We start from the raw sequence: 23,994 nt of genomic DNA on the forward strand, positions 1-23,994 counted from the left end.
ATACTTTCATAAAATGTCACATATAATAACATCAGAGGCAAATCATGCTGAAATTCTGAGTTTCATCTGAAATAATTGGGTATTACTGTAACCCCTGCCCCCCCCCCCAATAAAAAAGAACAGAGAAGTTCTTGTATTATGTATTTATAAATCACTGATGCATTGCTGTTTCTTAGCACCTGCCTGTCAGGCAAATCATTTGTAATTTAGATTTTTGTGGTACAGAGTTTCATATTAGAAAAGGCTTTGTCCATGAGTTGGGTGGTCCCTAGCATTGTCCATGAGTTGGGTGGTCCCTAGCTTTGTCCATGAGTTGGGTGGTCCCTAGCTTGCTCTTCTTGTTATTACCTCAACACTGCTGATAGATCTAGTCTGTCTGATTGCTGTATTTTTTGTCGGAATTGCAGAAATTGTGGAACTAGAATACCACAAAAATAAATACATAAAATAAGCTGATTAAATAAAAAGCTATTCCCTCCCCACATCAACAACATACAAGGAGATCCTCTTCATCTGCACTTATTAAGAGTCCTCTCCTGTGTTGTCATATATTACAGGGAAGGATGCAGGGATCTTATATAAACACCATCTGATAGTCCAGGCTCAATCAGAGTCTGGCCTTGATGATTCGTAGAAATACTATTACCTGCATTTATCCATAACTTGGTCGTTACTTTTTAGGCCTACCTGTGATTACGCAACTAAAAACACTGCTACTTTTGTCTCTTGTGAGCAAATCTCCTTTTACTTTATCCTAAGGAGCACAGGTTGAAAAAATGACTGCTTGAGAGCCTAGAGGAAGAATTTTAATTTGTAACCACTTAATTACTGAAATGGTACCTTAGTGTCTTGATCGAACTAGGTGTTATAGGGACTGAAATTGGTCCTTATAGATCAGTGCTTTATTGTATTACCCCAGTAAACGAATTCAGATAGGTAAAAAATAAAATAATGCGTAGCAAGTGACAGTAAAGTAGCACTTATTAAGATGTAGCGGATGCCTATATTCATTAATGCTGTCTTATGGGAGCAACTGTGATAAACCTGCACATCATTTGTTCCATTCACATGGGCATATTATTTTTTTTTTCATTTTTTTATTTTTCTTTATGAAAAAAGTCATATTTTTGCATGAAAAAAAGTTCAACGTTCGTATTTATAAAAATGGCTCAACCTCATTCATACAGCATTGATCCTAATATATATTAGTAGTAAGGGGAATTATAATTTTTATTTTTACTACGTGGGCTTGAAAGATTTTAAAGTCAGAGCTCCTCTGCTTACAAATGCACACATCTTTGGTAACAGGGAGCACTTCAAACTAATTTTGCTAGGTTGCATTTAATTTTTTGTAGCAGATAGTAGCTGTGAACTTTCCTTCTATTTTATGTTTAAGAAAAATGTGCCTTCATATCCATTTCAGTGATGGAGTTTAGTACTTTCCTAATTCATGACTAATTCTTTCAGAGCTTGCACTTAATAAACTGATATCCTTTCCTTACAGGCATGCACATTAGCACGGAGGAATGCTGAAGTTTTTCTCAAGTATATTCATAGAAACAATGTCAGCATGCCTGGGGTGCAAAGCCACACGAGGGGACCTGAGCAGCAAGTAAAAGGTGGGTAATAACATGTAAAAAAATAGAGAGAAACAAGATGATTTGGTTACTCATTCAGCTACTATAAATTTCTGACAATACAAATTAACTTCTACTTTATTTCTAAACATGCTGGCTCTTAACTTTGCTACTGATATCAGATCACTCACTCAGGTTTTAGTGGGAGAAAATGCAGATTTCATAAAATGGAGTGAACCATGACTTTTACTGTGACCACACACATACACACACACACACACACACACACACACACACACACACACACACACACACACACACACACACACGAATTTGAGCTGCAGAATGCACTGATATATGTAATAAAATGCTGCATATCCCATGCATGTGTTGTTCTTGGGAATTTGACTCTTATTTAATGTTTTGAGGAATTTCACACATTCCATTCCTTCTCTCCTTCTAATGGATGAATGACATTAGGTTTCATCTTTCCAGCTTGCTACTTTAACTCCAAGATTTATGCTTAAACCTGAGTCATGACTGGTGTGGCTAGGGCTGTAATGTTTGTATAATCTCTTGAACCTGAATCACCTCTGGGGCAGTTAGGCATGTAATGTTTGTATCATTGCTTGAACCTGAGTCACCTCTGGAGCGGTTAGGGCTGTAATGTTTGTATCATTGCTTGAACCTGAGTCATGACTGTTGTGGTTAAGGCTGTAATGTTTATATCATTGCTTGAACCTGAATCATTACAGGTGCTGTTTCGGCTGTAATGTTTGTATCATTGCTTGAACCTGAATCATGACCGGTGTGTTTAGGGCTGTAATGTTTGTATCATCTCTTGAATCTGAGTCATCACTGGTGTGGTTAAGGCTTTAATGTTTGTGTGATGCCCACCACTGCTACCAGTATGTGATGGCTACCAATATGTGTTGTCCCCATGTTGGGCCAGTAATCAGGGAGCCTGAATCCTTACCACTAACACTGGAAAGTGACCTGCACTTGGAATACAAATGGATACACTCATTTTTTCCAGATGCACACCTCTCTGCATTAAGTAAACTTTCCCTTAAAAGCACATAGGGTACACACTCAGCTCAGGGTCTGGAGGTCTCTATATCTGTCTCCCTCCAGGTCTGCGATAAGACTCCTCATTGGTACAGCTGTAGGGTTAGGTCCTCAGTTGAGTGTCCAAGCCATGTCCTCCAGCACTCTCTCTGTAAACCCAGTGCTTCATGTCCCTGCCCCAAGTTGCTGACAGCGCACTGTTTAAGATTCAGTTTTCACACACACACACACACACACACACACACACACACACACACACACACACACACACACACACACACACACACACACCTGGGAAAGGCAGGCACAGATTACCCACTCTACCAACTTTGCCCAGACTATAAGTTATCACTGCCACCAGTCAGTTACTATAAGTCACTTGAAAGGTATCCAATTATACCATGTAATATTAATGCTAATACAGATGATAGTAGTTCAACAAGACAGCTAGGCCTTCTGGAGTGGCCCACACACTGTCACCGAATAAATATAAGCACTCTCCAAGGTTAGATACAAGAACCAGCCACAATAAAAGTTTTAAATGTATTTAATAATAAATAATAAAAGTACATGAAAATATTGAATATATATTCACAGCAAACCACAGAGTTCAGATCACAGGAAATATTGAAAAGAACATTGATGGACAGACTCATACAAGTAAAGAAAAACAATGTCTAAACTAAGCTTCACTATATCCCTGACTGAATCTAAAATAATTACTGTTCCCTAGTTAAGTTACTTACTACTGCAAAGCAAGATGCTATGGGTGAGGGTTTTTCTAAACAGGCTTCCCAAACAGAATACTCAATACTCTGAGATTTCTCTTTTTAATATCTAAAATGTAATTTCTAAGAGGGCTTGGCAGAATGACCTCATGTGGTCACCTGACTCTAGATTCTCACAGTATTCCCCTTTGAAGCTGAGACAGGGATTTAGCATAGACAGCAGCAAAACACATCCAAATGTTTATGGCAGTGCCTGGGGCCTCCCTTCTTTTCACTCAGCTAATGGACAAAGGCTCTTCCCCAGAATCAGTGTCTGTGGTCCTATTCAGCACTGTGGGGTGGCTTTTAATGATTTAACAGCTCATTTATATTTCCCTTCTTTTTCTTAAAGTTAACCTGTGCTGTGCGGGTATCCTCTATTAGAACATATACATTTAATTCAGCTACAGTAATACCTGTACATTTGTGTTCATTTCAGCAGGGTGCACTGTTGATACATTTCAACACAAGCAAAGCTCAAAAATACATTTTCAGGACAAGCATCTGTACAAAATCAGTTTGGTATACAAATGACGTACAGTTCTAATACATTTGTAAAACAAGCATCTTGTATAAATCAGTTTGATATTCAAAGGACATATCTTCCTTTACAAAAGTCCAGCTAATTATGCTGGAATTGGCCCATATCATCACCCCCCCCCCCCGAAGACTCAAGCTAGTTTTTCAAGTGACTCTTGAGAAACGTGGCTTGAGAGGAATAAGCCCATCTGGCAATATATTACCCCATTCACTGTCGTGGAAGTCCATCTGTGTTTGCATTGCTGACCCCACTAAGGTGTTGTAGTATCATGTCATATGCCTGCAATCCTAAGCGCCACCCTAATAACTTGGCATTTTGCTGGCTGGCTCTATGTAGCCATGTTAAGGGATTGTGATCTGTAACTACAGTGAATTTCCTTCCATACAGATAAGGCTGAAGTTTCTGCAGTGTCCATACTATGGCTAAACATTCCTTTCTACAGCTGCATAACATTCCTTCCTGGGTTGGAGTCTACAGCTGAGATATACCACTGGGCGCTCTTCTTACTCTGAGGAAACCTGGCTAAGTACAGCCCCCACCCCATGGTTTGAAGCATCCACCTGCACAACAAATTATTTGCTATAATCTGAAGTGGCTAACACAGGGGGTCCTCCCAAAGCTCCTTTAAGCTTCTGGAATGCCTGCTCACTGTCAGGTCTGTGAGGGGAGCAGCTATAGTACTATAATAGGGGAGAAACTTTCTATAGTACCCCGCTGTCCCTAAGAATGCCCTCACCTGCTCTTTGGTAACAGGGGGTAGGCTGTGCCTGAATGGCTTCCACTTTGGCAGGTTCTGGCCTGATCTTACCATTCCTAACTCTGTGTCCCAGGTAGGAGACCTCTGCCATTTGCACCTGGCACTTACTGGTCTTAGTGGTTAACCCTGCCCTCTGCAGTCTGTCCAGCACCTCAGTGACATGCTGAAGGTGCTCTTGCCAGGAATGGCTGTAGATGGCAATATCATCCAGGTAAGCAAGGGCATAATCTCCTGCTCCTTCTACTATATATTCTGTCAGCCTCTGGAAAGTAGCTGGAGCATTTTTCATCCCAATGTGCATTTTTGTGGACTCATACAAGCTGAAAGGAGTCAAAGAGACTAACCTCTCTTAAGCATTGGGAGTCAAGGGCACTTGCCAGTACTCTTGTCAGTAGTGTTATGGTAAGATACTTAGCCCCACCCAGATGCTCTAGGGATTTTTCTGTCTTAGGCATGGTGTAAGCATCTGACTCTGTGTGACTATTTAGTTTGCTGTAGTCCACACAGAACCTGGTGCTGCCATTCTTCTTTCGTACGAACAACAATGGGGTGGCCCAGGGACTGCTGGACTCCTGGATTATTCCCAGTTCCAACATCTTCTGTATCTCCTCCCTCAGAGTCTGCTGAGGCCTGCTTTATATATCTTTGGGGCCCTGGATCCATATGGTGCTTCACCGGGTAGTTGCACCCTGGTTTCCCAATGAACATATCCCCAAACTCCTGTAACACTGCTCAGATTTCTCGAACCTGGGTAGGGGATAGCTGCTGGGATATTGCTACCCCTTCCACTGAGGTGTCAGTCCTTGCCTCACTGAGGAGATCAGTCACCAGAACCCCCTCAGACTCCTCCTGCTATCTACTACAAATACTCAGCACAAGGATCTCTCTATCATGGTAAGGCTTTATCATGTTAACATGGTAGACTTTGTCCCCTGCCTCCTGCCTAGCAGTTCTTCCATGTAGTTAACATCACTGACCTTCCTTACCACCTTGAAGGGTCTCTCCAAAGCTGCCTGAAGTTTATTCTGTCTGACAGGAATGGGAACCATCACCTTCTGCCTCAAAGCATACTCTCTACCTCGAGCATTCCTGTCATACCAGACCTTTTTCTGCTGTTGGGCTCCTGCCAGGTTCTTATGTGCCAAGCCCATGAACTCCCTAAGCCTTGTCCTGACGTCTAGGACATATACGACAACAGACTCCTTGTGGGATTCACTCTCACCCTCCCACTCATCACAAATCAAATCTAAAGCCCCCCCTCACCCTATTCCCATATAGCAACTCAAAGGGTAAAAACCCCGTGGATTCCTGGGGCACCTCCCTGTAAGCAAACATTAGATGGGTCAAATATTTGTCCCTCTGCCTCTTAAACAGGTCTGCAAATGCCCGTAGTGTGGTCTTTAGCGTAGAGTTTAACCTCTCCACAAGACCACTAGTCTGGGGGTGGTAGGGTGTTGTCTCTAGGCGTGTCACCCCACAGTGCTCCCACAGGGAAGCCAGCAGGTTTGACATGAAATTAGCACCTCTGTCAGTCAGTATTTCTCTTGGGAAACCTACCCTGCTGAAAATCTCTAGCAAAACATTTTCCACCTTCTCTGCCTCAATGAATGACAGAGCCATCGCATCCGTGTATCTAGTGGCATAATCTATTACCACTAGGATATACATCTTCCCTGTGAAACTTGGAGTACTCAGAGGCCCCATAATATCCATACCTACCCTCTGAAATGGCTCCTCAATCACAGGCAAAGGCATCAAAGGAGCTTTGACCTTGTCTCCTACCTTGCCTCCTTTTTAACACTACTCGCAAGTCCTGCAGTACCCTGTTACATTCCTGGCAATCCCAGCCCAATAAAAGTTCTGCATAATATGTCTTGTGGTATGCTTTATGCCCTTATAACCTGCAAAGGGAATGTAATGGGCTATGACTAGAAGTTCCAGATGACAAGCTGTGGGCACTACCAACTGCTGTATTACCTCATCTTCTAGCCCTCCCTCAGGGTCCACTCTCTATACAATAACCCTTTGTTCCAGTATACAAAATCCCCTTTTCCTTGAGAATCAGGTGCCTCCCTAGCTTCCTTCCTCAAGCCTTGTAATGTTGGGTGTGAGAACTGATCCTGTCTTAACTCTCTCTTTGTAACCCTTCCCAACTCCCTTTCCATAGGAAGTCTGGTATCCTCTGACAGCCGTGCTTCACTGTCAGCGTTGGTACTACTGCTTACCTCTGCCCATGTAGTCACTCTGTCCAAGGGAACATCAGTACCCACCAGTAGCTGTGGTCATCTTCAGGATCACTGCTACAGGGTAGCTCTGTCCCTGAAGTAGCCACAGCACCAGTCCTGGTTTCAGGTGTGCGGACTTTTGGGTCTCCCCCAGGCTACCAGACCCACATGCCTGTCTCCAGGCATGACTGAGTGTCACTGCATTCATACAAGGTACTGCATTATCAAAATCATTCCCTTTCAAGACATCTGTAGGGATATCCTTACATACACTTACTTGCCTGCTTGCTTCCTTTTACACCCTTCCAGTTAAGGTGAACCCTGGCCAAAGTCATTTGGAATGGGATCCCTCCAAGAGGTCTGACTGGAGTGGACTGCCCAAGCAAGTACTGCTCCTTTTTAACCACTGCAGGCTTCACAATGGTTATATCAGAGGCTGTGTCTCTCTTAGCAGTGGCCTGTTGTCCATCCCACAAGATCGGATATAAAATCTGCTGGTATTTTGGTACCCCTGTTGTCTCCAGACAACTTACCACTGGCATTCTGTAATGCCCATTTGCTGGCTCCCCCATAGCCATTTGGATGTTTACTGCAGCCATCTATGCTAACTCCCTGTATCACCTTCAAAGGGGAATACTGTGAGAACGTAGAGTCAGGTGAACAGATGAGGTCATTCTGCCAGCCCTCTTGGAAATTATATTTTAGATATTAAACATAGAAATCTCAGAGTATTGCGTATTCTGTTGTTAAGTCCTCTGAGGAAAAGTTGAACTATCCTGTTTCTGAGAGCTGCAAGTCCCCATCAACAGACTGGCTGTCCTCCTAGTTGCTGGTCTGTGTCATATCTGTGATTAAGGCTGCAATCATTTCCCCTTTAGTCAGGATGGTATGCCCCAGTCCTTTGGCTTGGCACATCTCAGCCAACTGGTTCCTTGTCAGCTTGCCCTAATCCTCTGTTGACATCCTTGCCTGCTCTCCCTGACTAACTAAGCTAAAAAAAAGTAAATAAATAAAACTATTGTGATATGAAACTCTGAATGTCTACCATGTGGCCGCTTGAGAGTACAGACACCTTCTTTAGTGACCACTGCTTACAGGCTACAGGAATCCAATGTCCACACCACTGCTCAACAATGTGTAAGCATTTGATGGTCCCACCATTGCCAAGCAATAAATGTAATGCCCACCACTGCTACCAGAATGTGATGACCACCAGTATGTACCATTCCCATGCTGGGCTAGTAATCAAGGAGCCTGAATCTTCACCACTGAAGAGGGATGTGTACTTGGAATACAAATGTATACACTCAGTATTTCCAGATGCAGACCTCTCTACATCAAGTACACTTTCGCTTAAGAGCACACAGGAAACACACTCAGCCCAGGGTCTGGAAGTCTCCATACCTGTCTTCCTGCAGGTCCCTAATAAGACTTCCCACTGGTACAGCTGTAGGATTATGTCCTCAGCAGAGTGTCCAAGCCAAGTCCTTCACCACACTCTCTGTAAATTCAGTGCTCTGTGTCCCTGCCCTATGTATCTGACATGCACACTCTTTAAGATTTAATTTTCACACACACATACACACACACCTGAGAAAGGCTGGCACAGATTACCCACTGTACCAACTTTGCCCAGACTATAAGGTAGTTATCACTGCCACCAGTCAGTTACTATAAGGCTCTTAAAAGGGTATCCAATTACACTGTATAATATTAATACTAATACAAATGGCGGTAGTTCACCAAGATGGCTAGGCCTTCTGTAGTGGCCCACATGGTGTCATGAAGTAAATATAAGCACTCTTCAAGGTTAGATACTTTCTACAAGTACCAGCCACAATAAAAGTTTTAAATATATTTAATAATAAATAATAAAAGTACATGAAAATATTGACTGTATATTCACAGCAAACCATAGAGTTCAGATCACAGGAAATATTGAAAAGAACATTGATGGACAGACTGAGACAAATAAAGAAAATATCTAAACTAAGCTTCACTATATTCCTGACTGAATCTAAAATAATTACTTTTCCCTATTTAAGTTACTACCGCAAGGCAAGATGCTGTGGGTGAGGGTCTTTCTAGTCAGTCTTCCCAAACAGAATACTCAATACTCTGAGATTTCTATGTTTAATATCTAAAACATAATTTCCAAGAGGGCTGGCAGAATGACCTCATCTGTCCACCTGACTCTAGGTTCTCACAGTATTCCCCTTTGAAGGTGATACAGGGAGTTAGCATAGATGGCTGCAGTACACATCCAAATGGTTATGGCAGTGCCTTGGGCCTAATGTGTTTTCACTGAGCTAATGGACAAAGGCTCTTCCTCAGACACAGCATCTCCAGTCCTGTTCAGCACTGTGGGCTGCCTTTTAATGATTTAACAGCTCATTTACTTTTCCCTTATTTTTCTTAAAGTTAACCTCTGCTGTGCCAGTATCCTCTATTAAAACATATACATTTAATATAGCTACAATAATACATGTACATTTTTCTTCATTTCATCAGGATGCACTGTTGATACATTTCAACACAAGCAAAGGTTACAAATACATTTTCAGCACAAGCATTTGTACAAAATTAGTTTGATATACAAATGAAATACAGTTCTAATACATTTGTAACACAAGCATCTTGTATAAATCAGTTTGATATTCAAAGGACATTTCATTCTTTACAAAACTCCAGCTGGCTAGGCTGGCACTTGCCCATATCATCACAGGTTGTATCATTGCTTGAAGCTGAGTCATCACTGGTGCAGTTAAGGCTGTAATGTTTGTATCATTACTTGAACCTGAGTCATGACTGTTGCGGTTAGGGCTATAATGTCTGCATCATCGCTTGAACCTGAATCATCATTGGTGCGGCTAAGGCTGTAATGTTTGTGTTATCACTTGAGCCTGAATCATCACTGGTGCAGTTAGGGCTGTAATGTTTGTATCATCACTTGAGCCTGAGTCATCACTGATGTGGTTAGGGCTGTAATGTTTGTATTGTTAATGATGATGGGGCAGCCCCTCTACAGGTTTATGATTTGACCATTTTGGCCAGAGAGGAGTCTTTCTTGCTTCTAAAGGCTGCAGTAGATAGCCTTGATGACTTGTTATATAATATGACTAAAACACTTTGGACATTTTCTTACCAAAGGACTCATTTAGCACTAAATCAGTTAAATGGTGACAATTTTCTTGTAATTATAGTAATAACAATCTACTTTCTTTACCTTGTTTTATTGCTGGTCAATTAGTCCTGGTTTGTCCCTACATTGTCTTCATTTTATTTCTTATAAAGACGTTTTTTTACCATTAATGTGCCCAGATGTTTGTCTTAGCATGTAAATATATGTAAAGATGTTGTTAACTTGTGGCTTTTCTCACTGTTACACTGCGATGTTATGCAAACTGGTTAGTGGGTAGACTACTGCAGATTGTATTAGATGGATATGAACTTGATTTACTAGTACTGATTTTACTAACACACCGCTCCTGACATCCAATTTTTTAAACTGCTTGTCCTGGTAAGATCATGGTGACTGCAGCAGTATGGGAACCAGTAGCACATAACAAATTGCACTGGGTGGGATTAATCTAGGTCTGTTTCTACTGATCATAACAAATTACACTGGGTGGGATTAATCTAGATCTGTTTCTACTGATCATAACAAATTACACTGGTTGGGCTTAATCTAGGTCTGTTTCTACTTATCATAACACATTGCACTGGGTGGGATTAATCTAGGTCTGTTTCTACTGATCATAACAAATTACACTGGGTGGGATTAATCTACGTCTGTTTCTACTGATCATAACAAATTACACTGGGTGGGATTAATCTATGTCTGTTTCTACTGATCATAACAAATTACACTGGGTGGCAGTAATCTAGGTCTGTTTCTACTGATTTTTCTAGCACACGTCTCCATCCATACATTACCTAAACAGTTTGTCCTGCATAGAACTGTAGTGACCGGATCAGTTTGGTCACTAAACCATGTTAGATTAGATGGGGTAGATAAGAGTTGAGTCAAATAATACCACTAACACACAACTAATTTACAGCAAATTGTAGATAATTATCTCCTGGAAGATCTGTAAAAAGCTAAAAAAAAGTCCTTAGAATAACTCATGATACTATTTTTAATACTGTATTGTTTTGAGTAATTATGAACTCATTTTAGAGGTGCAGAACCATGGCTTTATTTTATATTTCTGAACTGGCTCTAGAACTGGTCTCTAAATGAAAGGGTCTCAGCAGCATGATAGTTACCAGGCACAACAGCTCCGGTTTGCATTTGTCAACAGCAGCAGCAGCAGCTGGTTTTGTTAATGTAGATTTTGAAGACCACAGGTTTCATCTGCCAGAATGCTAGTCAGACTATGCCTGGAGAATTGTACGCATGAATGTAGGGGTTATAAAAAGCAGGGTGTCAGACTCCTTAAAAGAGTTCAGAGGTTATATACATAGTTAGACTTGTCAGCCAGAATTCTAATGGTACATAAAGGACAGTGGTGATATGGCTAAGGCTTTGTGTAACTTTGTTGAACTGGAGTGGAAAAGGGGAACATTTACTTCCAATGAGCTTGGTAACAGGAGAGATAACTATAACTACCCAGAGCCCAACATTAGGGCAGCACATCACACCATCAAAAACTAGCAATAACTTCTGGAATGGACAGAGAGCTACTGTAATGGTTAGCCAATAGAAGTGGTTCAAGCTAGCAAGATGTTTCCTGACAGAAAGAGAAGGGAAGAGAACCAGTTGCCCTAACTGTACTTGCATTAATCCCACCTCCAGTAATTTGCATTTTGTATGTTTTGTTGTGCTAACAGATGTAATGCAAGTGTCGATGTCAGCCTTTCAAAATATGCTTGATTATAATGTGAAAAAGTAAAGCAAAACTATATCTGAATAGGTAAATAAATAAATATTAAGTTCCAGTTGTTAAATAAAGGAATTAATAAGTATTTCTTGAACCATAAGTATATTTTCTATCAGTTTTGGCAACATCCCTTATGAAATCTAACATGGCATCATTTAGCAGCATGGCTGTTAGAGGAGATGGCATGAGTAAGTCGGAGTAGATTAACTATACTGGCTTGCTGACCTTTGCAGGTGGGGGCAAACTTCTTTCAGTATAAGGCCATGGCTACCACACTTCACTTAGCAGCCTATGATGCTGCAAACTGAATGTTGCACATGTGGGAACATGCAGGCATCCACAGACAAAGGCTTTATAAAGAAGTCACACCTATGGCAAGGATGCTTGGACTAAAGGAAAAAGTAAGTTCCCCATTGTTAATGATAGCAGAAGTCCTGACTCCTCCATCACATTCTTTGAGGAACAAATGAGACACATGGACGAAGCCCACCACTTTGTTTGTTTTATATTGTATTTTACAAAAAACTTCAAAACAATACATTTTAAACAATAGACATGCATAGTTGCAACACCAATGATTAACTCTCTCCAGAAGACAATATGTACTCAAACTAATGGGGGGGCTACACCCCCACACCCCCCAATGTGGGGGGCTGTGCCCCCCCACACCCCTCTAATTATATATACTAACTCTGGGATCGCTCTACAGTGGGGAAAAGAACATATACCTTTTACTTGCCTTACAGTACTCTACACAGTGCCATATATACTAACTGCAGTTCAGTGAAATGAGATTCAGTGAAATGAGTTTTCAGTAATTTGAGTTTTCAGTGAAGTGGTCGGGGTGAAATGAAATTCAGTGAAATGAGATTCAACTAAACAAAGTAGATCCATATATATATATATATATATGTATGTGTATATATATATATATATATATATATATATATATATATATATATATATTTATACTAAAGTAATTCACTCTATTAGCCCACGTCTCTAACCTAAACTGTGGACCTTGTAGTGAGTTCCAACAGGGAAAAACAATAAAGGTAGTAAGGTTATCTGACTTGCTGCTTTAGGGTGTGTGCAGTAGCTAGAGACATCGGGTCCCTGGTAACTATCTTCTTCCTGTGATTCTGGCTTCCAGAGGTAAAACAATGTCAGCTCAAGTGCATCTCAATTAACACACTAGTCCCAGCTGCTGTTTTTAAAAAGCTTTGTTTTCATAGATGAGTGCTATTGTCTTTTAATGACTTCTTTAGAAAGAAAAAGAGAAAATAAAAGGATGGATATGGAAATTTAGAGAAATAATATGACAAATGGTGGAAGACAAGGTACAGTATTCTATAAAAAAAGGGGGATAAATTCAGAGTAGAGATAAAATGAGAGAGTGAATTAAAAGGCAAACATTTTTCTTAAATAAAACAATTGAAGAAATTCTACAACTACTTAGAAGTTTAAGAGGTAACATACTATAATAGAATGCCTCTAGGACAAATATGGGATAAGAAGTATAAAAAATAAGATTTTGGAAGTGCTAAAAATATGAACCAATATGCTCTCCATGTCTGAAGTGACTAAAACTAAATTTATTAAAATTTGCCAAATCACAAACATTAATCACTTTCGGCTTAAGCTTAAATATTCATCTAAGAAATAAATTTAAGAAGTTTATTTCCACAGTACTAAACTTTGTTCCTAAATTTTTTAATGGCAACAAAGAAGAGGAATTGGAGTTTTCAGAAGTTAAATGGCAAATTGTTTTGAATGCTTATGTTAGTCCACGACTCAATGGAATAGTTAATTATGTAGCTGTATTAAAAAGAAATAGAAATAAGAAATAAAAAATAAATGATCCAGTAACATGTTTTTAATCACATGATTTTGGTGATGAGTTTAAAAGGTTAAGTGTGAAATGAAATTATTCTGATGAAGACCTAAGTCTAGGTGAATATCGCTTAATGTTTGTGGTTAACTAGTTTTAATAAATTTAGCTTTAGTTACTTCAGGCACTCAAAGCATATTGGTTATTATTTTTATTGTTGGTTGTCTTCAACCTTTCAGCCTGTTCTTGTGGATTTTTGTTTGATTTGTTTTGAAAAAGATTATGCAATTAGCAAAGGAGTATACAGCTTTGATGTATACTAAAGAGAGTGAAAAAAAAGAGGTAAAGAAGTGGTGGGGGGGGGTAAAAGAAGTGAGCAAAGTGATTAAGAAAAATGTTAGAGAAATAACTGTAGAAGATTTAAATAGTGTGTAAAAATGTCACTGAAACTAGTGTGCCAGGTATTAATGGTATAGGACAGCAGAGTTTCTAATGATGCAGTAAATGATTGCCCCTCAAGAGTCTAGAAGGTACTGAGTAAAGAGATAGAGCATCTGGCCTGTCTTGGTAGGTCAGGGTTCTTAAGTTTGAAATCTTCTTAGTTAACATCCGAGGCGTCTATAGTCATTTAAATAACCTTAAAGTTCTCCAGTTGTTTTAAGATGCATTGTTTACAGGATTTTATGGTGTAAATATAAACAGGTGACAGAAATGTTGCTACTAATAAGAGAGGTAGTTGCTGTTATGGTAAAAAAAGAAAAATGACTCTATATATATATATATATATATATATATATATATATATATATATAGGACACTTTATAAGCTCGAAATACTGAAATCTCGAATTTCAGAATCTCGAGCTCATAAAGTGGAAGAATCAGAAGATCGCAACCCCAGAAGAGCGAAATTCAAAGTCTCGAATGCAGGAGTTTTTGAATTAGCAGTTCTGGTGTTGTGCTGTGTTCGTGGATTCAGGTAAGTCTTTGTGTGTAAGGGTGTTGGGTAGGGGCTGTAGTGTGTGTTAGTGTGTGTTGTTACTGTGATGTGTTTGTGCGAGAGGAATGTACTTTGTGTGGTGGTGTTTTGTGTGTGTGTGTGTGTGTGTGTGTGTGTGTGTGTGTGTGTGTGTGTGTTTTTGTATGTAGTGTGAACTTGGAGTTAGAATATTTAAGTAGGGGGGTGTGGGGGTTGCAGGGGGACTTGCCCGCCTGCATATAATAAGGGTAGGTGTGTGTTCTTGTGTAGTTGTGTATGTGTGTGTGTGTGTTGTATTGATGTTTGAAAGTGTCGGGAGTTTGAATTTCATGGTTTTGCAGTTTCGGGATTTAGGGCTTCATGATTGTGTGGTTTCGGGTATTTGGATTTTCCACTTTATGGGTTCGAGATTCTGAAATTTGAGATTTCAGAATTTCGAGCTTATAAAGTGAATATATATATATATATATATATATATATATATATATATATATATATATATATAGGGTCTATATCAGTTCATCGAAACATTTGAAGTTTGAACACCATATGTTCGAACTTCAAACCATGAACTGCAAAAACATTGAAGTCTTAAAACAGCGATTATTTTCCCAGGGAAAAAAATTGCTTTTCCAAGAACACACATGCAACACAAACACATGAAAACAACATCAGTCCACACACATACACTCAAAATCCTACATCTAACCCTACACTAAACTGTACATACACTACTTCCTGTCCACTTACCTTAATACAAACCCTAACCCTAAGGTCCGTCATTATCGCACACTTACCTGACCCGTGCCCTAACCCTAACTCACCTATCCTGCCCTAAGCCTAAAGTCTTTCACTATCGCACACCCACCTCACCCGCGCCCTAACCCTAACTCACCCAACCCATGCCCTAACCTTAACATCCACACAATCGCACACTTACCTGAACCCGACCCGTAACTTCCCACCACAGTTCTGTTACTTGCGAAGCCACAGAAATGGCCAGCCAAATTCTTTCCCTGGGAAAGAATTTGGTGGGCCGCGGCTTCACGATTACCAGTGTTCGAACTTTATAGTTTGAACATCTGGTATTCGATATTCAGCTGTTTCGACGGACTGATATAAACCCAATATATATATATATATATATATATATATATATATATATATATATATATATATATATATATTAGGATGTGCTTTATCAAAAGCTTATGCTAATTTTAATCATGAGCAGGTATGGGATATAGCAGAATGCTATGTGTTTGTACATAAGGTTATAAACATGCTTGAAGATATATTGGGAAATCATGTGTAAAGATGTTAAGTTGTTGGGTGAATGAAAAAATGGAGATGAATAAAAGTTTCAGACAAGGAGGCCAATGAGTGACATGAGATTTTGTTTTATTATGAATGCTGCAATGGCGTTCTTATGAAGAAAATCTTGTGGAACTGAAAAAAAGAAAAAAGGGTATAAACCGTTATTTTATGCTAATGATTTGATATTAATTGGTAAAATACGTTGTGACTAGTAGAACTTATAAAGGAAGTTGAAATATGACTGAGAGGAGTAGGAATGAAAATTAATAAGTTAAATACTAAAGGTACAGGAGGAAAAATGAAATACAGGGTATGTATTTTTCAGAAAAAACAAGTGAAGACAGGTGTGATTTTGAAAAAAGGCAGGTGGTGGAGGAACGGTGGGATTAGATTGTACAGAGAATAAAATATGCAGTTAGTTTATGGAGACATTTTATTTTTAAATAGTATCTATTATCTGTTTTACTAGTAGCAACATTTCAGCTCTTTATGTTGAACACATACAATCCTTTAAACAGAACATCTTTAATCCTTTTCCTCAACCTAACATGTACATTTTTCATTATAACTTTGTAATCAACAACACTTAATGATAAAGGTATTCTGTTCCCATTCCCCCATAACTTATTTAAAGACATTCTTCATGTAACATCATTCCTTTTATATCTTCCATAAACAGTTCTTAATTTTTTATATTTCTTTTTCTTCTTATATCTAAAGTTTTAGATCCATTGTCTAAGTTATGCCGCAATCTTCTTTTCAAATACAATATCTTCCTATCTTCTCTAGATTTTCCAAGGTTTTTAAGGATATTCATTCATTCCATTTATTAAGTGGGTAAGTAGACTGGACCTGCGACCTATGCTAACAGGCAACAGCATTCATGGAACGCTGTACACGTTAACACAGTAAGCATTCACTTCGCAATATCATAACAGCTGTACTTCAAATAAGGCATTGAAAAGGAAATAATATGCAGGTAACTGAAGGCATAAAACAGCTTATTAATTATCAATTCAATATATACATTATTGTTTAAATAGTGTTGAAGTCAACTGGACAATATCATATTATTTCAACTTGTGGTATTACAGAGAAATGTAAGAAAGTGGTAGGTGGGTGATTAACCTGCAGAATCAGACTACCGCATCTTAACAACATCTGAGTAGTAGATCAGATCAATATGTTCATTATATACAGAGGTCATTGGAATAATATTGTAGCTAATGTAACAATATCATAAAGCACATAACTCCTTCAACCTGCAGCGTGAAACAGAAGAATATGAGTGAGATAAGTGGAATATTAACCTGCATCATCAGAGGACTTTTAGTCAGGTGATGTTTTATCAGTGTATAAAAAGGAATTAGCTCCCTAGTCCTCTGGAGAGTGTCAAGGAGCATGCTCCATATTGTTGGATGGGAATTCTGTTCCAGAGAAGCAATTATCTTTGAGACACATAGCCGTCCATCCAACATGTCCTGTTTTATGTCACAGACAAGGTTTAGGTCCTTAGAACAGTTATTTCTGATGCTGCTTGTTTTGCGGATGTGCAACAAGTGCAGCAGTCTAAAAGAAACCAAGTACAGGGATAGGGTTTTGAAACAGTCCACATAGGCCTTGTTGTTTACTTCCTGTATTCTTTCTGTGGGCTGTCAAGCTGTTGTAAGTGCCTGGCCAGCTACATGATGAAGGCTGCATTGTAGTTGATAACTGGTGTGATGAGAGCTGAGTAGAATAGAACAATGACCTCCTTGGATCTAGATGCCGTGCTCTTACTTATAACTTGTACAACGTAGAATGATTTTCTCACACAATATACACATGGTGGTGAAAGGCCAGTTTACTGTTAACATGCATTCCCAGATCCCTAACCACTGGGTCCACGTGTAGGGAAGTATTATCAACATGGTAATTTCCATGGGTATTGGTTTTTCCAAAGGGTAACATTATGCATTTTTTTACATTGAGTTGTAGTCCATGGCTCTGGGACCATTTGTTCATCTGCTTCAGGCCCTCATTAAAAATATCAGTGTCTTTAGGGGATTCACTGACTGTGCCTAGTCTGCAGTCATCTGCAGCCTTAGTCAGGCAGATGCCATTGACATTTGCCTTAACTTTAGAGAAGTAGTTGCCAAAAAGGAGAGGCCCCAGCAATGTGTGCCCCTATCCTAACATATTCTGTCCTATCAATGAGCCAGCTGGCTATCCATTAGGAGAATGAATGTAGGCCTAATTTTCTAAGTTTATCTACATTGCCCAATTGAAGTATTGTAGCAAAATCCTTAACCAGTACATAATAGGCAGTGTGTACTGTTATGCCCTCGTCCACAGTTTTAGTGACATTCTCAAAGAATTCCAGCAGGTTAGGTAGTTTGCCTTTGACAAAATTGAAATGGGTTGGGTCCAGTGTCCATAGGTTTCCTGTGTTATTGTTTGTCAGATAAATGGTAATTCTTTCCATGACCTTTCACATGAGATTGGTCGGACTTATGAGTTTCTAGTTCATCTGGTCCAAGGAAGGCCCTCCCTTGTGAATTGGGATAAATTCTGCAGTCCTCCATTCATTTGACATAAAGCCTGTACTGGGGCTATAGTTAAACAGAGATTCTAGCAGGCCTGACAGGTCATGTTTTGTGCTGTTTTGTAGGAAAGTTTGTCCCAAATGAATAACTGGTGTTAAAATCATGGACTGAAACTTAATGCCAAACTGAATTATTGTATCATTTGGGAAGCCATCTACCCCAGGGAAATACCACATTGACAATGCACCCCTATGAGTTGACCCAGTTGTTTGGTATCTGGGAACTTATGTGAAAATTGACCTAATTTTTGACCATTCATTTGTCCATTGTTGTATGAAATTTGTTCTGTATTGCACAGTTTATAAACAAAGGGATTGTGTCTAGATCTAGAGATGCCACTGACACCCTTTACTCAGACCTCATTAGGCCAGCCATTGAGTATGATGCCCCCTTTGGCATGTATCTGTCCAGACCCATGCAACAACTTGAAAGCCCAGAGAAACCTTACTAAAAGGATACAAGGCCTAAGCAACATCTCCTGCATGGACCAACTCAAAGTCCTGACTCTATACTTGGTATCCTATAGACTGCTAAGAGACGACTTGTGTCTGGCATACAAGGTATTTTCCAACCCTATACTGATGGTTTTAAGGCACATCAGCAAGTCAAATGGCATCAAAAATATTCAACCTAGGGATATAAACCTGTTCTGTAACATTAACAGAATGGTTTGAAGAGAAAGGTATATTTTGCAGAGGATATCTCTGCTCTGGAACAGACTCCCCATTCACATAAAACAAAGTTCATCCCTGTCCATATTCAAGCACATGCACGAGAAACAGAGCATTTACTCCAGGACTGCCCTTTGTACTACTAATGGACAAAGGCAGCTTCTAAATGCTTTATTCCATGCATGGGTCCCCTCAAATTATCTATACCATGATCCCTGTTATTCTCATTAGGGATAATATAAAATTATTGACCATGAGATGAGTAAAGCAAATCTCTAAATAGGATAGATTAATTTGAGCAGAAAAAGGGAAATGGCTACACTTAAAATGGCCCGCAAGGGCAGCTAACCTAGTACTTACCTAAGAACCTATGAGTAGGTGTGATCAAGGGTAGAACATATGGCAGCTTGTGTAGCTACAGCATGTGGTTTGTGACATGAATGATTTATGGAACCGCATAATGCATGTAGTGCAGACTCTGAGTCCTACTGTTGTACATCTAACTGCACTTGACATCAGATTTATACCATTTATGTAGAAAGCTGCATGGGAATTGAAGAAAATGGAAGTAATATATAACAATATAATGTATTGTGCAATGGAAATATGGACAAAAGTAGGCTGGGAAACAGAAAAACAAAGAATATTTGGGATAACAGTACACATAACAGAATACTAGACCCAGACCACTGAAACAGAATGCTTTTGTTTGTTTGTTTTTTTTTATTCAGGAGCACATACCTCTAGTAACCACCACAGCTCACAAGTAATAAGAACAGTAAACTCTGTTATGCAGTAACATCCACTGTAAAGCTATATCAAACCACAGAGATTGGAATGGGTGTTAGAGACTCAGGAGGCTGCTTTATACACTTTCTACCACCCATTGTGAACGTGGATGCTGGCTTACACCTGTGGCTTGGTGCCATACTGGCCTCCATGGGTGCTCTCCCATTTTGTTTTTACAATCATGTGAGGCAGTATGACCCTGCTAATACTTTTGGATATAAAACTTGCACATATTACCAGATGAAATGAGTACCACCTATTTTGGTGCATTAAATTAACCTGGAATCTGGACCTGATATAAACTGATTAAATGCATGTAAGCAGAGCATGCTCTTACTTAAGAATTCTGCTAGCAAGCAGTTTTGCCCCTCAGAATTGGAATTTTCTACTTTGATTCAAAGTAGCTGACAGAGTGTTGGCAACTGTTCAGTCACCATTCAATTTTGGAAGGTGTAATAGTGGAATTATTTTTTGTAAGACTAGTTTTGCATTCTGAAGTTTGGAGTCACTCATGTTTCCTGGCTTGTAGAATGAAATCTGTCTGATTTTAAAATAATCCTTTTCTCTGTGTATGTGGTGTGTTTTTTAAAAGCTAACATGGTTTTAATTTTATGTGTAGCCTTTCCTTTGGAAATGTACATTAGCTTGCTGCCTTATGTTGTAGGGTTCCATGCCAGATGTTCATTTCTGTACTCTGCAGAACATTTTCAGATGTTCCACCTCTGGCAACTTATGTGAGTGTAACACAAACATGCTGCGTGATGTCTGCTTTGTTCGGGGATGAAAGTACTACAGAAATGTATGTTTGAGCTACAGTTCTGCTGACCTTCAATATTAAACAGATGAAATATGAAAAACTGGTGTTAGAGGCAGTCGATTTAATGTCATATGTATCCACGTTTCCCCATGTTTGTTGATAAAATAAAGAACAATAACACAGTCAATAGTAAGTGATTGTAGTACACTGAAAGCCTTTTCTGATAGGCATCTGGCACACTGAGATTAAAATGTACACACAGTCATTTCAGTCACATGCAATAAAAGTCACGAGATCCAAGAACATCATAAATGGTTGTTATACCCGACAGGTGAAGCAGAGATATGCAGCACTGCACAGAATGCATTCCATAACAAAAGTACATTTCTTTTTCTGTATGAAAGCTGAGCATTTTTTTGGCATTTTGCATGTTGTCTTTGTTGGTTCCCTAAGTCCATCATCACCCAGGCCCCAGTATTTGTCCTCAGTCTCAGAGTCTATGAAAGAGACAAGATTGGGGCAGTGGGATATGGCACCTTCTTGACAGTATATCTTTAAACTCTGCCCTTCACGTAATATGTATTAGTGTAAGTGCTGTTCATGTATTCTTGCTTCCATGTTTCTGCCATTTCCTGCAGAAAGTTTGTCAATGCCTCTGTCATTTTGTTTATCTGATGTACACTCTTGCACGTTCCTCTGGGGGCTGTTACCTAGTTTACAAGAAACCTGCATTCTTCCTCCAGGGGATGAAGATCTCCCAAGAGTCATTCAATGCCAATCCACCTTAGCCCTTTGAGATACAACTCCCTAGTAGAACTTACAAGTTGTTGTCTGCCGCATTGTTGAGTATTAACTTACAAGTTGTTGTCTGCAGCATTGTTGAGTATTAACTTACAAGTTGTTGTCTGCAGCATTGTTGAGTATTAACTTACAAGTTGTTGTCTGCAGCATTGTTGAGTATTAACTTACAAGTTGTCTGCAGCATTGTTGAGTATTAACTTACAAGTTGTTGTCTGCAGCATTGTTGAGTATTAACTTACAAGTTGTTGTCTGCAGCATTGTTGAGTATTAACTTACAAGTTGTTGTCTGCAGCATTGTTGAGTATTAACTTACAAGTTGTCTGCAGCATTGTTGAGTATTAACTTACAAGTTGTCTGCAGCATTGTTGAGTATTAACTTACAAGTTGTCTGCAGCATTGTTGAGTATTAACTTACAAGTTGTCTGCAGCATTGTTGAGTATTACGAGAGACCAGTAAACAGCCTGCTGGTAAAAGTCAACCGTTCCACCAAAAACACAAGAGCAGCAGCGAAAATGAAAACGGCAACAGTTGTACAAAGTATAGCTCCAGGCCACATAAAATATATAAATCAGTAGCTTTAATAGTCGGTAAGTGCCTTCACCACTCTCTGTGGCTTCCTCTGACCATACATAAACATAAAAAGCACATAAAAACATTTTTAAAAGCATACATCTCATTAACTTCAAATATCCCACCCAATCAAATTGTATTGAACACACCCCCTTCATCATCAAACATCACTTCCTTAATATATGTTGCACTTTGCTGATTTCTAAAACTGTTTATTTTTGTGTCAAATCTTGACAAACTTCCATGAACACTGTATATTCAAAGTCATTATAAAACATTATAAAAACATTCCTTGCATTGACAGTGCTTCATATCCTTAAATATTCTTTTCACATATTTATTTCACTAGCTTTGCGAATAGGACTCCGTTCTAAACATATATATTTTTTCATTACCTATTTCATTAATTTACATCCCATACTACAACTTAGATCCTTCAAATATTGCAGTTCAACATTATGTTCATATTTCAAACATGCCCCATCAGAATGTTGACATTAACAGCACTTCATGTCCTAAGTATTCTTTTCACATATTTATTTATTTCACCAGCTTTGCGAATAGAGCTCCATTTTAAACATATATATATTTTTATTACCTTTGTATGTTGTTGTCTGCAACATTGTTGAGTATTAACTTACAAGTTGTTGTCTGCAACATTGTTGAGTATTAACTTACAAGTTGTTTGCGGCATTGTTGGGTTTTAACAGCATTCCTTACTTCAGATGCAAGAACCTCTCTCTCTCTCTCTCTCTCTTTCTCTGTCTGTCTCTCCATAGGTTCTTAGGTTCATAGGTAGGTACTAGGCTATTGGCCCTGGGGCCTATACAAGCCCAGCCAAAAAGGTACCCTGGCTTTTGCCACCCCCATCACTCCAGAATCTGTTCTTGGTCTTTCCTCTCACCTTTTTCTTTTCTTTTCCGACCTAATACAGCAAGTGAGTCCTTCAGTGATTGTTTTTAGATTCCATCTAACTGATGAACCACTCGCTGAAACTGTTTTAATGAGATTGTACAAACGTAGAACACTGGAAATAGTTTTGTAGAAGTTTGGCCTTTTCCTTTCTCTGTGAGTGTGCAGTCTCACTTTAGTATGTTTAAGTAGTTTTGAGTTTGAGGTGTGGGGAATGGGGTCTTGCCCCTTAAGAAAATGTTGTTATACTAATTCTTTTATTGTCTTTCAAATATTTTAATACTTAAGGTTGCAGTGAGTCATTGTTGCCAGTTATGCAGAAATGTCATTGATTTCTGATTGACAGCTGGTTTATGCTCAGTAGCCCACTGTTTCCTGGTTCCTGAATAAGACGGACAAGATCTGTTTTACTTTAATTCCACCATTTTCCCTCATTACTTATTTTCTCCAGAGTAAGAGAGTCAGGGCCGTGAGCTTTTCCTGTTAATTCATTTTTCTAGATTGAGAATCATGATAATCACACTTCATTTGCTCGTACTTTTCAAAAAAGTAACATCTTTATTAGATAAAGGCCTGTAGAAGTGAGCAAACTACTTGTAATGTGGTCGATTTGCAGGATGTCATTTTAATTGTTAGACATGGAGAGTCCATTTACTAGCTCACTCTGACTTCATTTTTTTTCCTGATGGATATCCGTGCACCCCCCAGTGTGGGCTGTTAACTAGTCAGGGAGAAACACGCAGTCTTCCTAGAGGGGAGCAATAGTTCTATGCTTGTGCAAGTACGATGCCTGATTACTTCATATGTACTTCACAGAGAATGTGCCATATTATAGTATTATAGTAGTACACTTACACCCCCACTTTGGTTAGCTATAACAATATGTTTTGGTACTATTAGAGATTATTCATCAGTTTCGCAGACTGCCCATTATTTAATGTGGGGTGCTGCCTTAAATCACTCG

The 23,994-nt window shown here is 39.1% G+C and overlaps 1 protein-coding gene across 3 annotated transcripts in view; it reads left to right on the forward strand.

Annotated features, from left to right (window-relative positions):
- KALRN (kalirin RhoGEF kinase) overlaps positions 1 to 23,994 on the forward strand; it is a 4,346,166-nt gene that overhangs the window by 2,775,778 nt on the left and 1,546,394 nt on the right. For all 3 annotated transcript variants that reach the window (XM_044074926.1, XM_044074921.1, XM_044074920.1), the window contains exon 19: positions 1,505 to 1,619. In XM_044074926.1, the coding sequence (XP_043930861.1) occupies positions 1,505 to 1,619 (115 nt within the window). The remainder of the gene's footprint in view (positions 1 to 1,504; positions 1,620 to 23,994) is intronic.

Source organism: Protopterus annectens, chromosome 6.part0 (genome assembly GCF_019279795.1).
Source record: "Protopterus annectens isolate FY-2018-M chromosome 6.part0, PAN1.0, whole genome shotgun sequence".
Classification (NCBI taxonomy): Eukaryota; Metazoa; Chordata; order Ceratodontiformes; family Protopteridae; genus Protopterus; species Protopterus annectens.